At 35.3% G+C, this 17,571-nt stretch overlaps 1 protein-coding gene across 1 annotated transcript in view; it reads left to right on the top strand.

The window, feature by feature from the left end:
* The window catches only part of LOC107571466 (unconventional myosin-Ig-like), a 37,062-nt gene that overhangs the window by 18,777 nt on the left and 714 nt on the right, over positions 1 to 17,571 (top strand). Inside the window, exons 13-19 of the mRNA XM_016257791.1 lie at positions 1,941 to 2,015; positions 2,510 to 2,642; positions 5,640 to 5,806; positions 7,592 to 7,799; positions 12,772 to 12,995; positions 13,086 to 13,230; positions 15,596 to 15,700. Of these exons, the coding sequence (XP_016113277.1) occupies positions 1,941 to 2,015; positions 2,510 to 2,642; positions 5,640 to 5,806; positions 7,592 to 7,799; positions 12,772 to 12,995; positions 13,086 to 13,230; positions 15,596 to 15,700 (1,057 nt within the window). The remainder of the gene's footprint in view (positions 1 to 1,940; positions 2,016 to 2,509; positions 2,643 to 5,639; positions 5,807 to 7,591; positions 7,800 to 12,771; positions 12,996 to 13,085; positions 13,231 to 15,595; positions 15,701 to 17,571) is intronic.

Raw genomic sequence — 17,571 nt, 5'->3', positions numbered from 1 at the left:
CAAGTATACTCGTAAGTTTTCTTTAAGTGAACTTTACATCATACTTTAAGTATACTACTATGTCCCTATTTAGGTATTAATTTGTATATATTTTGTTACATGAATATCTGAACATACAAAACATCAAAATAACAGGGTATCTGCTTGTAAACAAAAACATTTTATTCTAGCTTCATGCATTCTTTTTTTAAACACTTGAATGCGGATACGTTTCATAAATAAAAAATTAAGAAATAATCAACATTTTGAACAAAAAGCTGAAAAAAGTCTATGAACTGGATTCAAAATGATAATCAAAACGTAGATAAAGTCGATCAACACCCCAAAGCTTGACAGTCATTATTACCTCTTCATTGGTCGACATTTTATTCCATAACGTTACACAGTTTTGATGCTGTTTTATGTCTGATGATCGTGTTAGAATACATGTGGAAGCATCTGTTGTTTCGGTTTCTTCATCACTTGTGTTTTTTGGAAATTCTGTACAGAAGATGTGTACTATCGCCCCCATTTAACAATGAAAACACGGATTCTAGGAGCACAATTATAGCTCAAATATATTTAGACTCTTTCTAAGTATAAGTCAAGTATACTTAAATGTCATTTTAAGTATATTTCTGAGAAGTACATAAAGCCCATTTCTGAGAAATACATAAAAAGTAGACTAAACGTATACTTTCCTATTTTTAGTTTAAAAGAAGTATACTAATAGCACACTTGAATAAACTTCTTTTTCGTAAGGGATGATTTATCGATTTAACATTATGAGGTCAAAAAAGAAAAAAGAAACATATACATGGATGAATTGATCACAGCAGGATCTATAACACGCATTTAAAAATCGATATGTGAAGTGTCCTTTCATTTCAACATTAATTCAACAGTATTTAGTCTGCAGTGAGCTAGTATTCCATTTTTAACACACTTCCTGTTTCTCTTCTATCATTTGTTCCACAAACTCATCTCACATTTATCATATGACCATTTCACACTCCATAATAAGCAGCATCATACCTCACCATACAGGCGCTGAAAATGAAGCAGATGCATTTGTAAGCCAGTATTTTTAGCTGTTATCAAATTAACTTCTATACCACTGTGACTTTGAGAATTCTCACTCTGTGACTTGGTTTGTATGTTATATGCACAGATTGCTCCCTCGGAAACCCTTAGGCTTGCTGTTTTACTCAGACTCTTACCCTGTTTTCAGGAATTCGCTCGGCCTACTGCAGAAGGGCCACGGGGCAGCATCTGTCCTCTCAGTACTGCTTTTACCCCAGTGATATTGCTATTCCACAGAAGTGTCTCTGAAGGAAATAATGCATTATTTATCGGCTTTAAGATATCGGCCAAATTTTCTTATCAGGCCGATACCGATAACAGAAAAAAATGAGCCGATATGGGCCGATACCGATATGGTGGCCGATATATCGTGCATCCCTAAAATGCATCCTTGTGGTGAATATAAGATAATTCATACAAAAACATTTAAAAATCTTACCAACCGCAGACTTTTGAGCAGTGTAAACGAATGGTTATGATTCAGTATTATATTTTATACCTACAGTAAGTGCCATTGTATTGCCATCTGATGCCATCATGGCACCTCCAGTACTTTTCCACATCATTTCCTGTCCTTGTCTACTCTCCCGTCTATTAAAACATGGCAAAAAGGGCAAAGCAGAATGCGTCTAATTATCTTTTTAAGACCTTGCTTTCTGAAGTAGCAGTCTGAAACGTTTTGTTCATGTCATGCTGTTAGGATAATGGTCCAGGTGTAGGTTTACCTGCATGCTGTGTGAGTCATCTGTACTTGTGTGACTTGAATCACGTATGAAGGACTGTTCGCTGAGTGCTTTAACCACTGAGTCAGTCAATTAATGTAATTTCTCTTTTTATGTCAAGCCTTGTACTGATTTCTCCTTTCACTTTCCTTTCAGGTACTCAGTTGAGGGTTTTCTTGATAAGAACAAGGACCCACTTTTCCAGGATTTCAAGCGACTGATGTACAACAGGTATTTTTTCACCCGCATGCCTTTTAAAACCTGACTTTTTTTGTGCACCATAAAATAATCTGTATTATGACTTGTGCAGTATACATCAAGTCTTCTGTAGCCATACAGTGGATTTATGTGACAAACAGGCAAAAATGTTAGTTAAACTGAAATTCTTGCCCACGGCCATACAGTAGTTGTCATATCTCATTCACAGTTGTGACATCAATGATGTTAAACGCCATTGATTTTGGAATGACATGAGAAAATTAATAATGACACGATCACTCATAATAATGATACATTTTTTTATTTTGTGTTGAGCTGTTCCTTTAAAATAATGCATATATTCAAGGACTTGTTAAAGTAGGGCACTTGTTTTTAATATTCCTCTTTAGATTCCTCTTCTGTTTTATTCTAATTTCCTTTTCACTAGCATGTTCTTGCTTCTTTTTTTTCCACTTAATATTTTTGGTCAACTGTTTATCACCCTCTTTTCTAATCTTTTCTTGTAGTTCTGACCCCGTCCTCAAAGAAATGTGGCCTGACGGGAAAATGAGTATTACAGAGGTGACCAAACGGCCTCTAACTGCAGCTACACTCTTCAAAAACTCTATTATTGCTCTAGTGGACAAACTGGCCTGTAAGGTAAGAAATGACTACTTCAAATGTCATACAGTGACCCCAAAAACATTCTGACACTTAAAGGGATAGTTCACCCAAAAATGAAAATTCTGTCATCGTTCCAAACCTGTATGAGTTGCTTTCTTATGTTGAACATAAAAGAAGATATTTTGAAGATTGCTGGTAATCAAACAGTTGGTGGTTGCCATTGACTTCCATAGTAGGAAAATAAATACTATGGAAGTCAATGGCAACCACCAACTAAATGCTGCTGGAGCTTTTCTTCAAAATAATTTCACTTTCTGAGCCATTATTACAACAACTTTTAAGCAACTAGTGTCAGGGTATTTTTTTGTGGATGTATGGAGTTCAGAAAGGTGTCTTTCTTTTAAATAAATGCCACTTGGCTTAATGAATGTTATATAATGTATTCTTGTGTGTGTGTGTGTGTGTGTGTGTGTGTGTGTACCTGTTTTTCTATTCTGGTTGTGTGTGTGTGTGTGCCTGTTTTTCTATTCTGGTGGGGACTTAAACCTGAATACACAGACTCATGGGGACTCGTGTCACGGTGGGGACCTAAATTGAGGTCCCCATGTTACCCAAGCTACAAGCTAATAAATCACACAGAATTAAGTTTTTTGAAAATCTAAAAATGCAGAAAGTTTCCTGTGAGGGGTAGGTTTAGAGGTAGGGTTGGTGTAGGGCAATAGAATATACGGTCTGTACAGTAGAAAAAACATTATGCCTATGGAGAGTCCCCACAAGGATAGCAAACCAGACGTGTGTGTGTGTGTGTGTGTGTGTGTGTGTGTTTTAAGTACACTTTAAGTGTCGAAAAAAATTGGGGATCACTATTTAGATTCCACATAACTTGATTTAGTAATTTAACATTGATCTTATTTTAACATAATCCACGTCAATTATTTTTCATGCATATCCTTATTTTATGATTTCGGTTAATTTATACAAAATTTCTAAGTCAGCTGAGCCCATTATGTTCCTAATTTTTAAATATCACGAATTGGTGTAGATAGGGGCCATTGTGGTACATTATGTCTGCAAGAGCATATGTGTAGAATTATACAGGAATCTAATCTGGGCTTAATCTACTCAACTACCCCTTTAATACTGTTCACTGTGAAAAGATGAAATGGGGGTCTCTCAGAATAGCTCAAGTAATCTCTTATGTAGACGTGTTGAAAAATGCAATCTCTCTAATGGAGACTGTCTGTATTTGATAAAGCAGTTTACAGCAGAGGAACACCTGCTAAATCCTGCTTTAGTGTGGAGTCATGGGCAGCTCTCCTCTCCTATTAAAGAATCTGTGACATTTGGTGCTGTTATTTTGGGATGACCCAGTGCATCCATGATAGTTTCTGTGTCTGCCAGGCTGCACGTGTGTGTGTGTGCACTTGTGTGTTTGTGTAGTAAAGTGGGGCTGAATCCGGGGCAGCTTCTGCTTTTTTAGGTCACAGTAAATGACTGGCTGCCCTCCCTTTGCTCCTGTGGGAACACCTGTGCCTCATCTGACCGCTCACCCCATCCATCCTGACTTCACATGCTCTCTACACTGTAAAAAAGAATATGTGCGGCCGTTACCTCAAAAAGCTTCTACCTGATATAAACCTCAAAATTACTTTTGCAAAGTAGACAGCTTGATTTAGTAATTTAACAAGTTAATTTAGATGTTATCACTTGAAACACATTTTAGGTTGCCCATTGTCTGTAACAATATCTCTGAATCACTTTTTGATGGTGGATGGATGATGGATAGAAAGATAGACAGATACAGTGGATGGATGGATGGATGAATGGATGGTGGATAGATATATTGATAGAAAGATACAGCAGATAGATGATAGGTAGATAGATAGACAGACAGACAGAGATTGATAGATGATAGATAGATATATAGAAAGACAGACATACAGACAGAGGTAGATAGATAGATAGATAGATAGATAGATAGATAGATAGATAGATAGATAGATAGATAGATATAGATAGATAGATAGATAGATAGATAGACAGACAGACAGACAGACAGACAGACAGACAGACAGACAGAGAGAGATAGTCAAGGCAAGGCAAGTTTATTTATATAGCACATTTCATACACAATGGTAATTCAAAGTGCTTTACATAAAAGAAAAGAAAAAAAATAATCACAACAATAAAACAAGGAATTTAAAAACTTTGAAAATGATAAAAAAAATTGATTTATGAGGTTTAAAATGAATTTAAAACAGTTAAGAATAGAAAACAATTATACATAAAATACAGTGCAATCAGTTCGGACATCGCACAGTGCTCATTCAATAAATGCACAGCTAAACAGATGAGTTTTGAGTCTACATTTAAATGTGACCAATGTTTTAGCACATCGGATCTCTTCTGGAAGCTTATTCCAACTGCGGGCGGCATAATAACTAAAAGCAGACTCTCCTTGTTTTGTGTGAACCCTTGGTATTTCTAACTGACTCGATCCTAATGATCTGAGTGGTCTGTTAGGTTTATATTCAGTGAGCATATCTGCAATGTATTTAGATAGATAGATAGATAGATAGATAGATAGATAGATAGATAGATAGATAGATAGATAGATAGATAGACAGACAGACAGACAGAGATAGACAGACAGACAGAGATAGATAGATAGATTGATAGACAGACAGACAGACAGACTGTTGAGAGAATGACATGAGGAGATTGTTGTGTAGTAGAGAAAGGGAACGGTGAGCTCTCTATTCATGTGGAAAACTCACAGTTCTAGGAATTGTCATAATCAGTGTAACACGGTGCAGTCTTGATGAAGTGAGCTTTACGCTGCCAGGAAAGGTCAGGGAGAAAAAGTCCCTTTGACTCTTTGCAAATTGTGTAGTGTTTACATAAATCTTTGTCATTGGTTATTAAACTATCTTCTTGGTCAGCTGCAGTTCAATAATGTACCTTTAAGACCTTTGGGAAATGGTTTTATTTAGCAATTTCTGCAAATGATGTGAGATTCAATTTTTCATATAGGAGCCATACTATGTGCGGTGTATAAAGCCAAATGAAGCGAAGTCTCCCATGCTGTTTAATGACGGACGCTGTCAGCACCAAGTGGCGTACCTGGGACTGCTGGAGAATGTCCGTGTGCGTCGAGCTGGATTTGCCTACAGACAGCCTTACGCACGCTTTCTGCAGAGGTGAGAATTCTCACATGCTACTTTTCTACAGACTGAAATTCACCAGTTTAAATCAGTGGTTCTCAACCTTTTTGATTCCAAGGGTCCGCATTTTGATTTCTTACTGTCCAAGACAATATTTAGAGGCCCCCATAATATTTCTGCTGTAATGACAAAACTGGTTTTAAACTTTCTTTTTACAGAGTGTTATTATAATAATATAATTAAATAATTAAATTAAATCATTTATATAAATGCTTAAATTCCCTAATTTCAGAAGTTTCAAGAGTTAAATTTTCCTGTGGTTTGTGAAAGATTTATAAAATATTTTTTATACTCCCAAGTTTAATATTTCCGGCAATTTCTACCAGGGTTATCATAGGGTTATCATAGTTTAAAATAAAAATAAAATATAGAAAATAAATTCTATATTTTTTCCAGCTACATTTCTTCTTTTAATTTAGTTAAACTTGTAACTTGATGTACTACAATAACTAAAAATAAATTACAAATAAAAAAATACATTAAAAAAGACAAAAAATGCCAAAATCACAACAAAATTATAAAAAAAATATGAATAAAAACAATAACTGTATCTCAGTGAAACAAAAATAACACTGATTTATACCTGATAAAATATTTTAGATCTTGACAAAACTAGAAAAAATGTATGTTCATTCTAGAAGTTTCCATCACTTCTTAATATTTAATATTTATTTATGTTTCCAATGTTTCCATGACTCCAAATCTAGAAATCACACTTTTAAAGTTCCCTCATTTATCCACTTCTGGAAGCTTATTCCAACTGCGGGCGGCATAATAACTAAAAGCAGACTCTCCTTGTTTTGTGTGAACCCTTGGTATTTCTAACTGACTCGATCCTAATGATCTGAGTGGTCTGTTAGGTTTATATTCAGTGAGCATATCTGCAATGTAGACAGACAGACAGACAGACAGACAGACAGACAGACAGACAGACAGACAGACAGACAGTGATTGATATATGATAGACAGACAGACAGACAGACATAGATAGATAGATAGATAGATAGATAGATAGACAGACAGACAGACAGAGATAGACAGACAGACAGAGATAGATAGATAGATTGATAGACAGACAGACAGACAGACTGTTGAGAGAATGACATGAGGAGATTGTTGTGTAGTAGAGAAAGGGAACGGTGAGCTCTCTATTCATGTGGAAATAATAAAAACAATAACTGTATCTCAGTGAAACAAAAATAACACTGATTTATACCTGATAAAATATTTTAGATCTTGACAAAACTAGAAAAAATGTATGTTCATTCTAGAAGTTTCCATCACTTCTTAATATTTAATATTTATTTATGTTTCCAATGTTTCCATGACTCCAAATCTAGAAATCACACTTTTAAAGTTCCCTCATTTATCCAGGTTTTCCAAGAATGTGGGAACCGTGGTTTTTAAATAAAATGACAAGTTTTTAGCATATTTGTCTTATTTAAAGCATATTTTGTCTTATTTTAAATAATTTTAAGCCATTTTGCATCTCCTTGGAATTATGCTGAGGCCCCCTACTGGGTCCCGGGCCTGGGTTAAGATCCATTGGTTTAGATGCATTGGTTTAGTTGGTGAACCAAAAATAATTAAAATCATGTATTAAATTAGTACTTCTATAAAGATTCACTAAACAGTGGCACCACATAGCATGTGCTATTTCGTAAAAAAAAAATGCATCTAATACACTAGGCACCTGCAATAAAAAGCAGGTGCTAAATGCACTGGTCACGAGTAAATTCTGACTGCTACCTTCATGCTCAGGTACAAGATGACCTGTGAATACACCTGGCCTAATCACCTGATGAGCTCTGACCAGGAGGCTGTGGAGGCCATCGTAAACCAACACGGCTTTGAGGACGATGTAGCTTACGGCCACACCAAGCTATTCGTGAGAACCCCTCGCACGCTCTTCACGCTGGAGCAAGAGAGAGCCGCGCTCATCCCCATACTAGTGCTGTTCTTACAGAAGGTGACAGACACCGTCTATTTACTTTTCCCTCTCTATCTGTTTCCTGAGGCACTTTAGGTCTCTCAACATTGTATTTCTTGTTATCCTGTACCACTGCTGCTTCCCGTCTTTCTCCTCCTTCTCCCATTTCATTTCAGTGTTTTCTTGCTCTCTGTAGCTGTCTCACTGAATCATTCTTGACTTCTTCAGATTTTTTAATGTGTTCAGAGGTGACATGACAGTGGAGTGGGATCATAACACCTAGACAGCAGCTCCCTCTGCACCTCCACTTCAGTCCATCTTTATAACCTCATACATTTGATCTTGCAGAGCATAAATCTATATTTACATCCTCATCTATGTGTTTTATTGTTAATGGGAACCCATTCCTATTCAAAGCCGATATAAATATACCTATTTATATGTAAAGCAATATTTATTTGCACTTATGAACATTATACAAATTAATATTTATTTGTATGTTTTGTACATGTTGATTCAAATCTGCTTTGAACGATTATAGTGGGCTCATACATGAAGATATGGATATATAGATGTAAATATAGATCTGTTCATTATTTCTAGATTTTCCCACTCATTCATCTGGTGTGTAGGCTGTATGTGACTCTAATAACAGTGATTGTGGTAATGATTATGAGTGGTGGATTATTCTTGTTGCATTCAATTATTCATCTGCAGTGTGAGTTGCCCTGATTTCACTTCTGTCCCACTTAATGCTGCCTGACTTAAACTAAAGGACAGCTTAGTCAAAACTCAGTCCTGCATAGCAGATGAGACGACCCAGCAGGTGCCATGTTTCTGTCCGTCTCACTGACTCGCTCACTCATTTATTCCCTGAATCATTTGATCATTCACTTACTAATTTATTCACTGGATCATTTGATCATTCATTCACTCACTCATTTATTAACTGAATCATTTGATCATTCACTCACTCACTAATGTATTCACTGCATCATTCTATCAGTCACTCATTCACTCACTCATTCATTCACTGAATCATTTGATCACTCACTCATTTATTCACTGAATCATTCGATCCTTCACTTGCTCACTCACTCAATTATTCACTGATTCATTTGATCCTTCTCTCACGCACTCACTTAATTATTCAATAACTCATTATTCATTGAATCATCTGATCATTCACTCACTCATTTATTCACTAAATCTATAGGTCACTCATTCACTTATTCACTGAATATTTTAATAATTCACTCACTCGCACGCTCGATTGTTCACTGAATCATTCAATCATTCACTCATTTATTCACTGAATCATTTGATCATTCAAGGGATAGTTCACCCAAAAATCAAAATTATTTAATTAATCACTCACCCTCATGTCATTCCAAACACGTAGGACCTTCGTTCATCTTCGGAACACAAATTAAGATATTTTCGATGAAATCCAAGAGCTCTTTGACCCTCCATAGACAGCAAGGGAACTACTATAGTCAAGGCACAGCAACTTAGTGAGGACATCGTTAAAATGGTCCATGGGACATCAGTGGTTCACTCACTTATTCACTGAATCATTTGATCACTCACTCACACATTTATTCACTGATTCATTCGATCACTCACTTACTCACTCAGTCATTCACTCACTCACTCACTCACTCACATTTATTCACTGAATCATTCGATCACTCACTCACTTACTCAATCGGTCATTCACTCACTCACTCACTCACTCACTCACACACATTTATTCACTGAATCATTCGATCACTCACTCACTTTCTCACTCGGTCATTCACTCACTCACACACTCACTCACTCAGTCATTCACTCACTCACACATTTATTCACTGAATCATTTGATCACTCACTCACTCAATCAGTCATTCACTCACTCAATCACACATTTATTCACTGAATCATTCGATCACTCACTCACTTACTCACTCAGTCATTCACTCACTCACACATTTATTCACTGAATCATTCGATCACTCAATCATTTACTCACTCGGTCATTCACTCTCTCACTCACTCACACACATTTATTCACTGAATAATTCGATCACTCACTCCCTTACTCAGTCATTCACTCACTCACTCACACAATTATTCACTGAATCATTCGATCACTCACTCACTTACTCAGTCATTCATTCACTCACTCACTCACACACATTTATTCACTGAATAATTCGATCACTCACTCCCTTACTCAGTCATTCACTCACTCACACATTTATTCACTGAATTATTCGATCACTCACTCACTCACTCACACACACATTTATTCACTGAATTATTCGATCACTCACTCACTCACTCACTCACTCACTTAATCACTCACTCACTCACTCACGCAGTCATTCACTCACTCACACATTTATTCACTGAATCATTCGATCACTCACTCACTAACTCACTCGGTTATTCACTCACTCACTCACACACATTTATTCACTGACTCATTCGATCACTCACTCACTTGCTCACTCAGTCAGTAATTCACTCACTCACTCACTCACTCACACGCATACACACACATACACACATTTATTCACTGAATTATTCGATCACTCACTCACTCACTCACTCACTCACACACACATTTATTCACTGAATTATTCGATCACTCACTCACTCACTCACTCACTCACTCACTCACTCACTCACACTCACACATTTATTCACTGAATCATTTAATCACTCACTCACATACTCACTCGGTCATTCACTCACTCACGCAGTCATTCACTCACTCACACATTTATTCACTGAATCATTTAATCACTCACTCACTCACTCACGCAGTCATTCACTCACTCACACATTTATTCACTGAATCATTCGATCACTCACTCACTTGCTCACTCAGTCAGTAATTCACTCACTCACTCACTCACTCACACACATACACACACACACACACACATTTATTCACTGAATCATTCGATCACTTACCCACTTACTCACTCAGTCACTCAGTCACTCACTCACTCACTCACTCACTCACACACATTTATTCACTGAATCATTCGATCACTCACTCACTCACTTACTCAGTCATTCACTCACTCACACATTTATTCACTGAATCATTCGATCACTCACTCACTCACTTACTCAGTCATTCACTCACTCACACATTTATTCACTGAATCATTCGATCACTCACTCACTTGCTCACTCAGTCAGTAATTCACTCACTCACTCACTCACTCACACACATACACACACACACACACATTTATTCACTGAATCATTCGATCACTTACCCACTTACTCACTCAGTCATTCACTCACTCACTCACTCACTCACTCAACTCACGCAGTCATTCACTCACTCACACATTTATTCACTGAATCATTTAATCACTCACTCACATACTCACTCGGTCATTCACTCACTCACGCAGTCATTCACTCACTCACACATTTATTCACTGAATCATTCGATCACTCACTCACTAACTCACTCGGTTATTCACTCACTCACTCACACACATTTATTCACTGACTCATTCGATCACTCACTCACTTGCTCACTCAGTCAGTAATTCACTCACTCACTCACTCACTCACACGCATACACACACACACACACATTTATTCACTGAATCATTCGATCACTCACTCACTAACTTGCTCGGTTATTCACTCACTCACTCACACACATTTATTCACTGAATCATTCGATCACTCACTCACTCACTTACTCAGTCATTCACTCACTCACACATTTATTCACTCACACATTTATTCACTGAATCATTCGATCACTCACTCACTCACTTACTCAGTCATTCACTCACTCACACATTTATTCACTGAATCATTCGATCACTTACCCACTTACTCACTCAGTCATTCACTCACTCACTCACTCACTCACTCACACATTTATCCAATAATTAATTCTGTCATTCACTCGTTATACTCATATATTCATTCAGCAGTGAATAAGCAGGTCTTTATCTCTCTCACTCTACCATATATCTCATTGCACCTTGTAAACTTCACTCTATCAGCTGTCATATCTTTCATAGTTGTTCATTTGAGTTACTGTACATTTGTCACACTTCAATACTCCCAAACCCAATTTGCATTCTTTTTTCCTTTTATTTTCCTTATCAATGCTAAACAGTACATTATATATAATAACACTGTTCCCAACAATATGGAGCGGCCTCTGTGCCCACTGCCTGCATCATTCTATCTGAAATGGAACATAAGTGACTAATTTGGTTGGTCACACAATATTATTGGGTGAAATTGTAAATTTGTGTATTTTAAATTAGATTGAACTATTTTAGAATAGATGGAATAAAATGGGCATATTTTATATTTATATAAATTATACATACTGTTGAAGTTTGGGGTAATTTTTTTTTTGATATAAATTATTATTTTTATCTAGCAAAGACACATTAAATTGATCAAACTTGACAATGAAGTCTTAACCTTTCTAGTTGTCAAGAAAACCTGAACAATGTCAGTATTTCCACAAAATATTAAGCACAACTGTTTTCAACATTAATAATAATAAGAAATGTCTCTTGAGGAGCAAATCAGTATGTTAATATGATTTCTGAAGGATCATGTGACATTGATGACTGGAGTAATGATGCTAAAAATTCAGCTTTGCATCAGAAATAAATTACGTTTTAAAATATATTACAATATAAAACTGTTTTAAACTGTATTATTACTTCACAATATTACTGTTTTTACTGTATTTTGGTCAAATAAATGCAGTCTTTGTAAACATAAGGGACCTCTTTCAAAAACATTTAAAATGTAACCAACCCCAAACTTTTGAACGTTAGTGTATGCACATGCAATGCTGTCTTGGAATTTATTATTTAAAGTACTTTAATGCCCATAATGCCTGGGCAGTTTAGATTTTGCAACCGAATATGTTTCACCAGCCACATCACAGTGACTGTGTTTAGTGTCTTCAGAGGGTTTCCCTCACATTCATTCAACCTGTATTTGTGTTTTTCTGCAGGTTTGGAGAGGTGCATTAGCACGTATGCGATGTAGGAAAATAAGGGCAATCTATACCATAATGGCATATTATAAATGCTATAAGGTGAAGGCTCACTTCTGGGAAGTGGAGAGACGTTTCGCCAACGTTCGAAACATGGCCGACTATGGGAAGAGTGTGGAGTGGCCGAAACCACCTGCAGCCCTGGTGCAGTTCCACAGAATCACACAACACCTCTACCGCCGGTATTACCATGACTTCATCTCCATAATGTTATCATGTCTTTTTCTTAATCGTTTGGCCTTCCTCTCATGCTTTCACTGCCTCTCTCTTAGATGGTGGGCCCGGCAGCTAATTAAAAACATCCCTCCGTCTGACATGGCGGAGGTGAGGGCAAAAGTAGCTGCTCTGTCAGCTCTGAGAGGGGAGAGAGTGGACTGGGGCTACAGCCGTGCCTGGGAGAGAGACTACTTGGCCAATGTGAGTTTTTCATTAGGTTATTCATTTAGAACTTTTACTTTGTATTTTTACATAGTATGCAGGATTTTTACATTGATTAAGCTTATTAAAGTTTTCAGTTTAATAAAGCTTTAAGCCCAGTGGTATATGCAGGAATATTTGGCGGACATAAAAGAACAATTCACCCAAAAACTAAAATAGTTGATATACCATCATATCAAACCATATGACTTTCTTTTTTTTTTGCGGAACACAGAAGATGTTTTGAAGACTGTTCACGCTGCTGTTTTCCATATAACAGATGTGAGCTTTCAAGCTCCAAAAAAGATGAAAAGCATGATAAAAACTCAAACAAATGTGCCATAAATCAGAATTCACGTTCATGTATATTCAAATGTGAAGAAAATCAGTTTGCTCCCATTGGACGAAATTAATGAATGTCATTTGTAAATTAGTTTTTGCTGAAGTACAGTTGCTTTTTATATTCCCATAGCTTTTCTCTGTGAGAAAGCAGTAATTTTAATATGTATCTTATAGCTGTACATAACGTGCAAAAAAAATAAACTATGGCCAAGAAAAATGTAGTAATTCATGGTCACGTTTTATGAATTAGTTTCCTTGTTTTAATTAAATCGTGGTCACTTTAATTTGGCAATCGTGGCAATGAGAGAACATTAGTATAATGTGGCATAAAATAAGGGAACAAACTATATGGGCAAAAAATCGTAGTTTGTGGCCATGATATCTTGTTTTTATTTTTCCCCTGCATGTCTCTGTAGTGTATATAATTATCCTGTGGATTTCACTAAAAGCCTGCATGAGCATCTTGACATCAATACGTTAATCACATTATCATTAAATCCCACTTTATGGTTTAGTCATCATTTTGTCCAAACCAATCTCTTGTTGTTGTGCCTAAACAAACAGCATTGACACTGAGCTGTTGACACCATGCACATGACTATTGGTGACTCAAAAAGGTCAACAGATTGCATCTACTTCTTGTTGCTGTACAATCAAAAATTAGCCTATTTTGACCCTCACAGACCCCACTTGTGTGTTTGTTTCCAGCCTTATGCTTTTAAATTACCATCATTACATAAATCAGTGTTCAACCGATGCAGTCTCATATGCGTCGTTGGCACATGGCCGCCGCATGTGAAGGTGTTAAATGTAGCTGGTGTTTTTTGGGTGAGAGATGTCTCTTGCTGTATCTGAGGAGGTAACAGCCATACACAAGACCATCCTAATGCCCTGATTTCACTGCTTGAAAACTGGCTTTGATCAGATGCTAGTCCTGGCATATTTATGCTGATAATGCTGGTTTGATTCTGCTTCACTAACTAAACAGTTCGACTGTCTGGTGAATATGGTTAACCAAAAGGCTCTTTCCGGTTAAATAGATATTTCACCCAAAAAAAATGTACTCTCGCTAATGTTGTTCCAAAGCTTTTCTTTCTTTTCAATTTAATTTAATTTAATTTAATTTTATTTTATTTTATTTTATTTTATTTTATTTTATTTTATTTTATTTTATTTTATTTTATTTTATTTTATTTTATTTTATTTTATTTTATTTTATTTTATTTTATTTTATTTTATTTTATTTTATTTTATTTTATTTTATTTATTTTATTTATTTTATTTATTTTATTTATTTTATTTATTTTATTTTATTTTATTTTATTTTATTATTTATTTTTTTGTTTGTTAAAGAAGCTAAACTTTTCTGAAGATCTTATGTGTTTTTCCACTGCTTAGATTGATGTTTTTATGAGCCTTTTTTTTTTTTTCTTTGCATTTTCTTTGACATTTTGAAGGACAAGCAAAACAAAATCTCTCTTGAACTAAAGTCGAGAGCCCTGTGGCTCCAAATAATTCTCACTCCAGTGGTGTGAAATGAAGAGCGAGTCCATGTGCTCCATACAGTAGTCGAAGAAGAGCTTTCTTTTCTTTCTAATAATCCCGTAGAATTTTCCTCAGCAGCATGAGATTTATTGTGACTTCTGTATTTCACAACGCACATTTTTAGAGCTCACAAGATGCATGATGAATGCTCCTTCCTGTCATCACAGTTTATATCGGCTGTAACAGATGAGCTTTCAAAGACCTTTGAAGTTTTCAGATCATCTAATGAATCAAAAGCTTATTCATGAAGCGCTGTTGAGAATCTGTTGTTGCAGATAAGGTGTCATGTCTGTTTGACGCATTAGTGGAGTGGGCTGGTGACGATGATGACTGTGTTTTTAAATCCGTCATGCATTGATTTGAATTGATATCAAGGAAGCCATGGAAGCATAAGTGTGCTTGTTGTTTGTGTTGCTCGTGTGACTAAGCTTCTCAGAATCTAGTGTCATAAATCCAGTAATGTGTCTCTCCACTGCAGGCAAAAGACTCTCCTCTGATGAGCACCAACTTTGTGCGCATCACTAAAGAGCTGAAGAACAAAGACCAGTACAGCCAGGTCCTCTTTTCATGCTCTGTCAGGATGGTAAGCTTTTTACATTTCAATTTCACTGTTAATAAATGACAAAAACTATGCATTTGTACTGCCAAAGCATTTGCGGAGGATAGTTAAATGAGGAAATCCTGTAAAATAGCAATAGCACAAATGGAGTAAACTGTGATCAAGCAAACAGAAAATAAAATAGCTGTATAGCGTAAACAAGCAATATTAATAACAAAGTAAAATTACAATAGTGAGATTGGAGTAAACAAGCAATATTAACAAATAGCACAAATGGAGCAAACAAGAAATATTAGCAACTATAATAATATAACAATAGTGCAAATGAAGTAAACAAGCAAGATTATCAAATACAATAAAATAACAGTGGTGTGAATGTAGAAAACAAACAATATTAACAAATAAAATAAGAGCATGAATGGAGTAAACAAACAATATCATCAGATAATGTAAAATTACAACAATGTGAATGAAATAAACAAGCAATATTATCAAATAAAATAAAATTGCAAGTGTGAATGGCGTAAACAAGCAATATATTATCAAATTAAATAAAACAATAATACTGTGAATGAAGTAAACTATATTAACAAATAAAGTAAAATTACAACATTGTGAATGTAGTAAACAAGCAGTGTTAACAAATAAAGTAAAATAAATTAAGTGTAAATTAAATAATCAAACAATATTAGCAAATAAAACAAAATAACAATAGTGCAAATGGAGTAAACAAGCAATATTAACTAATAATATAACACAATACTAAAAAAAAGCTAAATAAGCGTATGAGTGTTATAAATAAGTACTATGTGATAAATGTTACAAATAAGTAAATAAGTACTATTAAGAAGAAAAACATTAATAAAAATGCAAAAAATATTAACAAATAAAATAAGAGCATGAATGGAGTAAACAAACAATATCATCAGATAATGTAAAATTACAACAATGTGAATGAAATAAACAAGCAATATTATCTAATAAAATAAAATTGCAAGTGTGAATGGCGTAAACAAGCAATATATTATCAAATTAAATAAAACAATAATACTGTGAATGAAGTAAACTATATTAACAAATAAAGTAAAATTACAACATTGTGAATGTAGTAAACAAGCAGTGTTAACAAATAAAGTAAAATAAATTAAGTGTAAATTAAATAATCAAACAATATTAGCAAATAAAACAAAATAACAGTAGTGCAAATGGAGTAAACAAGCAGTGTTAACTAATAATATAACACAATACTAAAAAAAAGCTAAATAAGCGTATGAGTGTTATATATAAGTACTATGTGATAAATGTTACAAATAAGTAAATAAGTACTATTAAGAAGAAAAACATTAATAAAAATGCAAAATAAAACTAGATAAAAAAGTTTGTCAAGACAAACTTTAGGTTGGCTTGAGAAAGCCTAGCCTGAAAGTTTAAAGCATTTGTTAAAGCCTGAAGTTTGAACATTTAGATAGATTAGATGTTGATAACATGTTTCTAGCATGATTAGCATGTTTTAACATGATTGGCCTGTTACTAGCATGCTGCTAGCATGATTAGCAAGTAACTAGCATGTTGCTAGCAGGATTAGCGAGTTACTAGCATGTCGCTAGCATGATTAACAAGTAACTAGCATGATTAGCAAGTGACTAACATGTTGCTAGCATGACTAGCAAGTTACTAGCATGTCACTAGCATGATTAGCATGCTACTAGCATGATTAACAAGTAACTAGCATGTTCCTAGAGTGATTAGCTAGTAACTAGCATGACAAGCAAGTGACTAGCATGTCGCTAGCATGATTAGCAAGTAACTATCATGTTGCTAGCATGATTAACAAGTTACCAGCATGTCGCTAGCATGTTTCTAGCATGATTAGCATGTTGCTAGCATGTTTCTAA

The sequence above is a fragment of the Sinocyclocheilus grahami genome, unplaced genomic scaffold (genome assembly GCF_001515645.1).
Source record: "Sinocyclocheilus grahami isolate Dianchi unplaced genomic scaffold, SAMN03320097.WGS_v1.1 scaffold1597.1, whole genome shotgun sequence".
Classification (NCBI taxonomy): Eukaryota; Metazoa; Chordata; class Actinopteri; order Cypriniformes; family Cyprinidae; genus Sinocyclocheilus; species Sinocyclocheilus grahami.
Note: the sequence above shows the minus strand (reverse complement) of the source record. Positions and strands in the feature narration are given on the sequence as shown.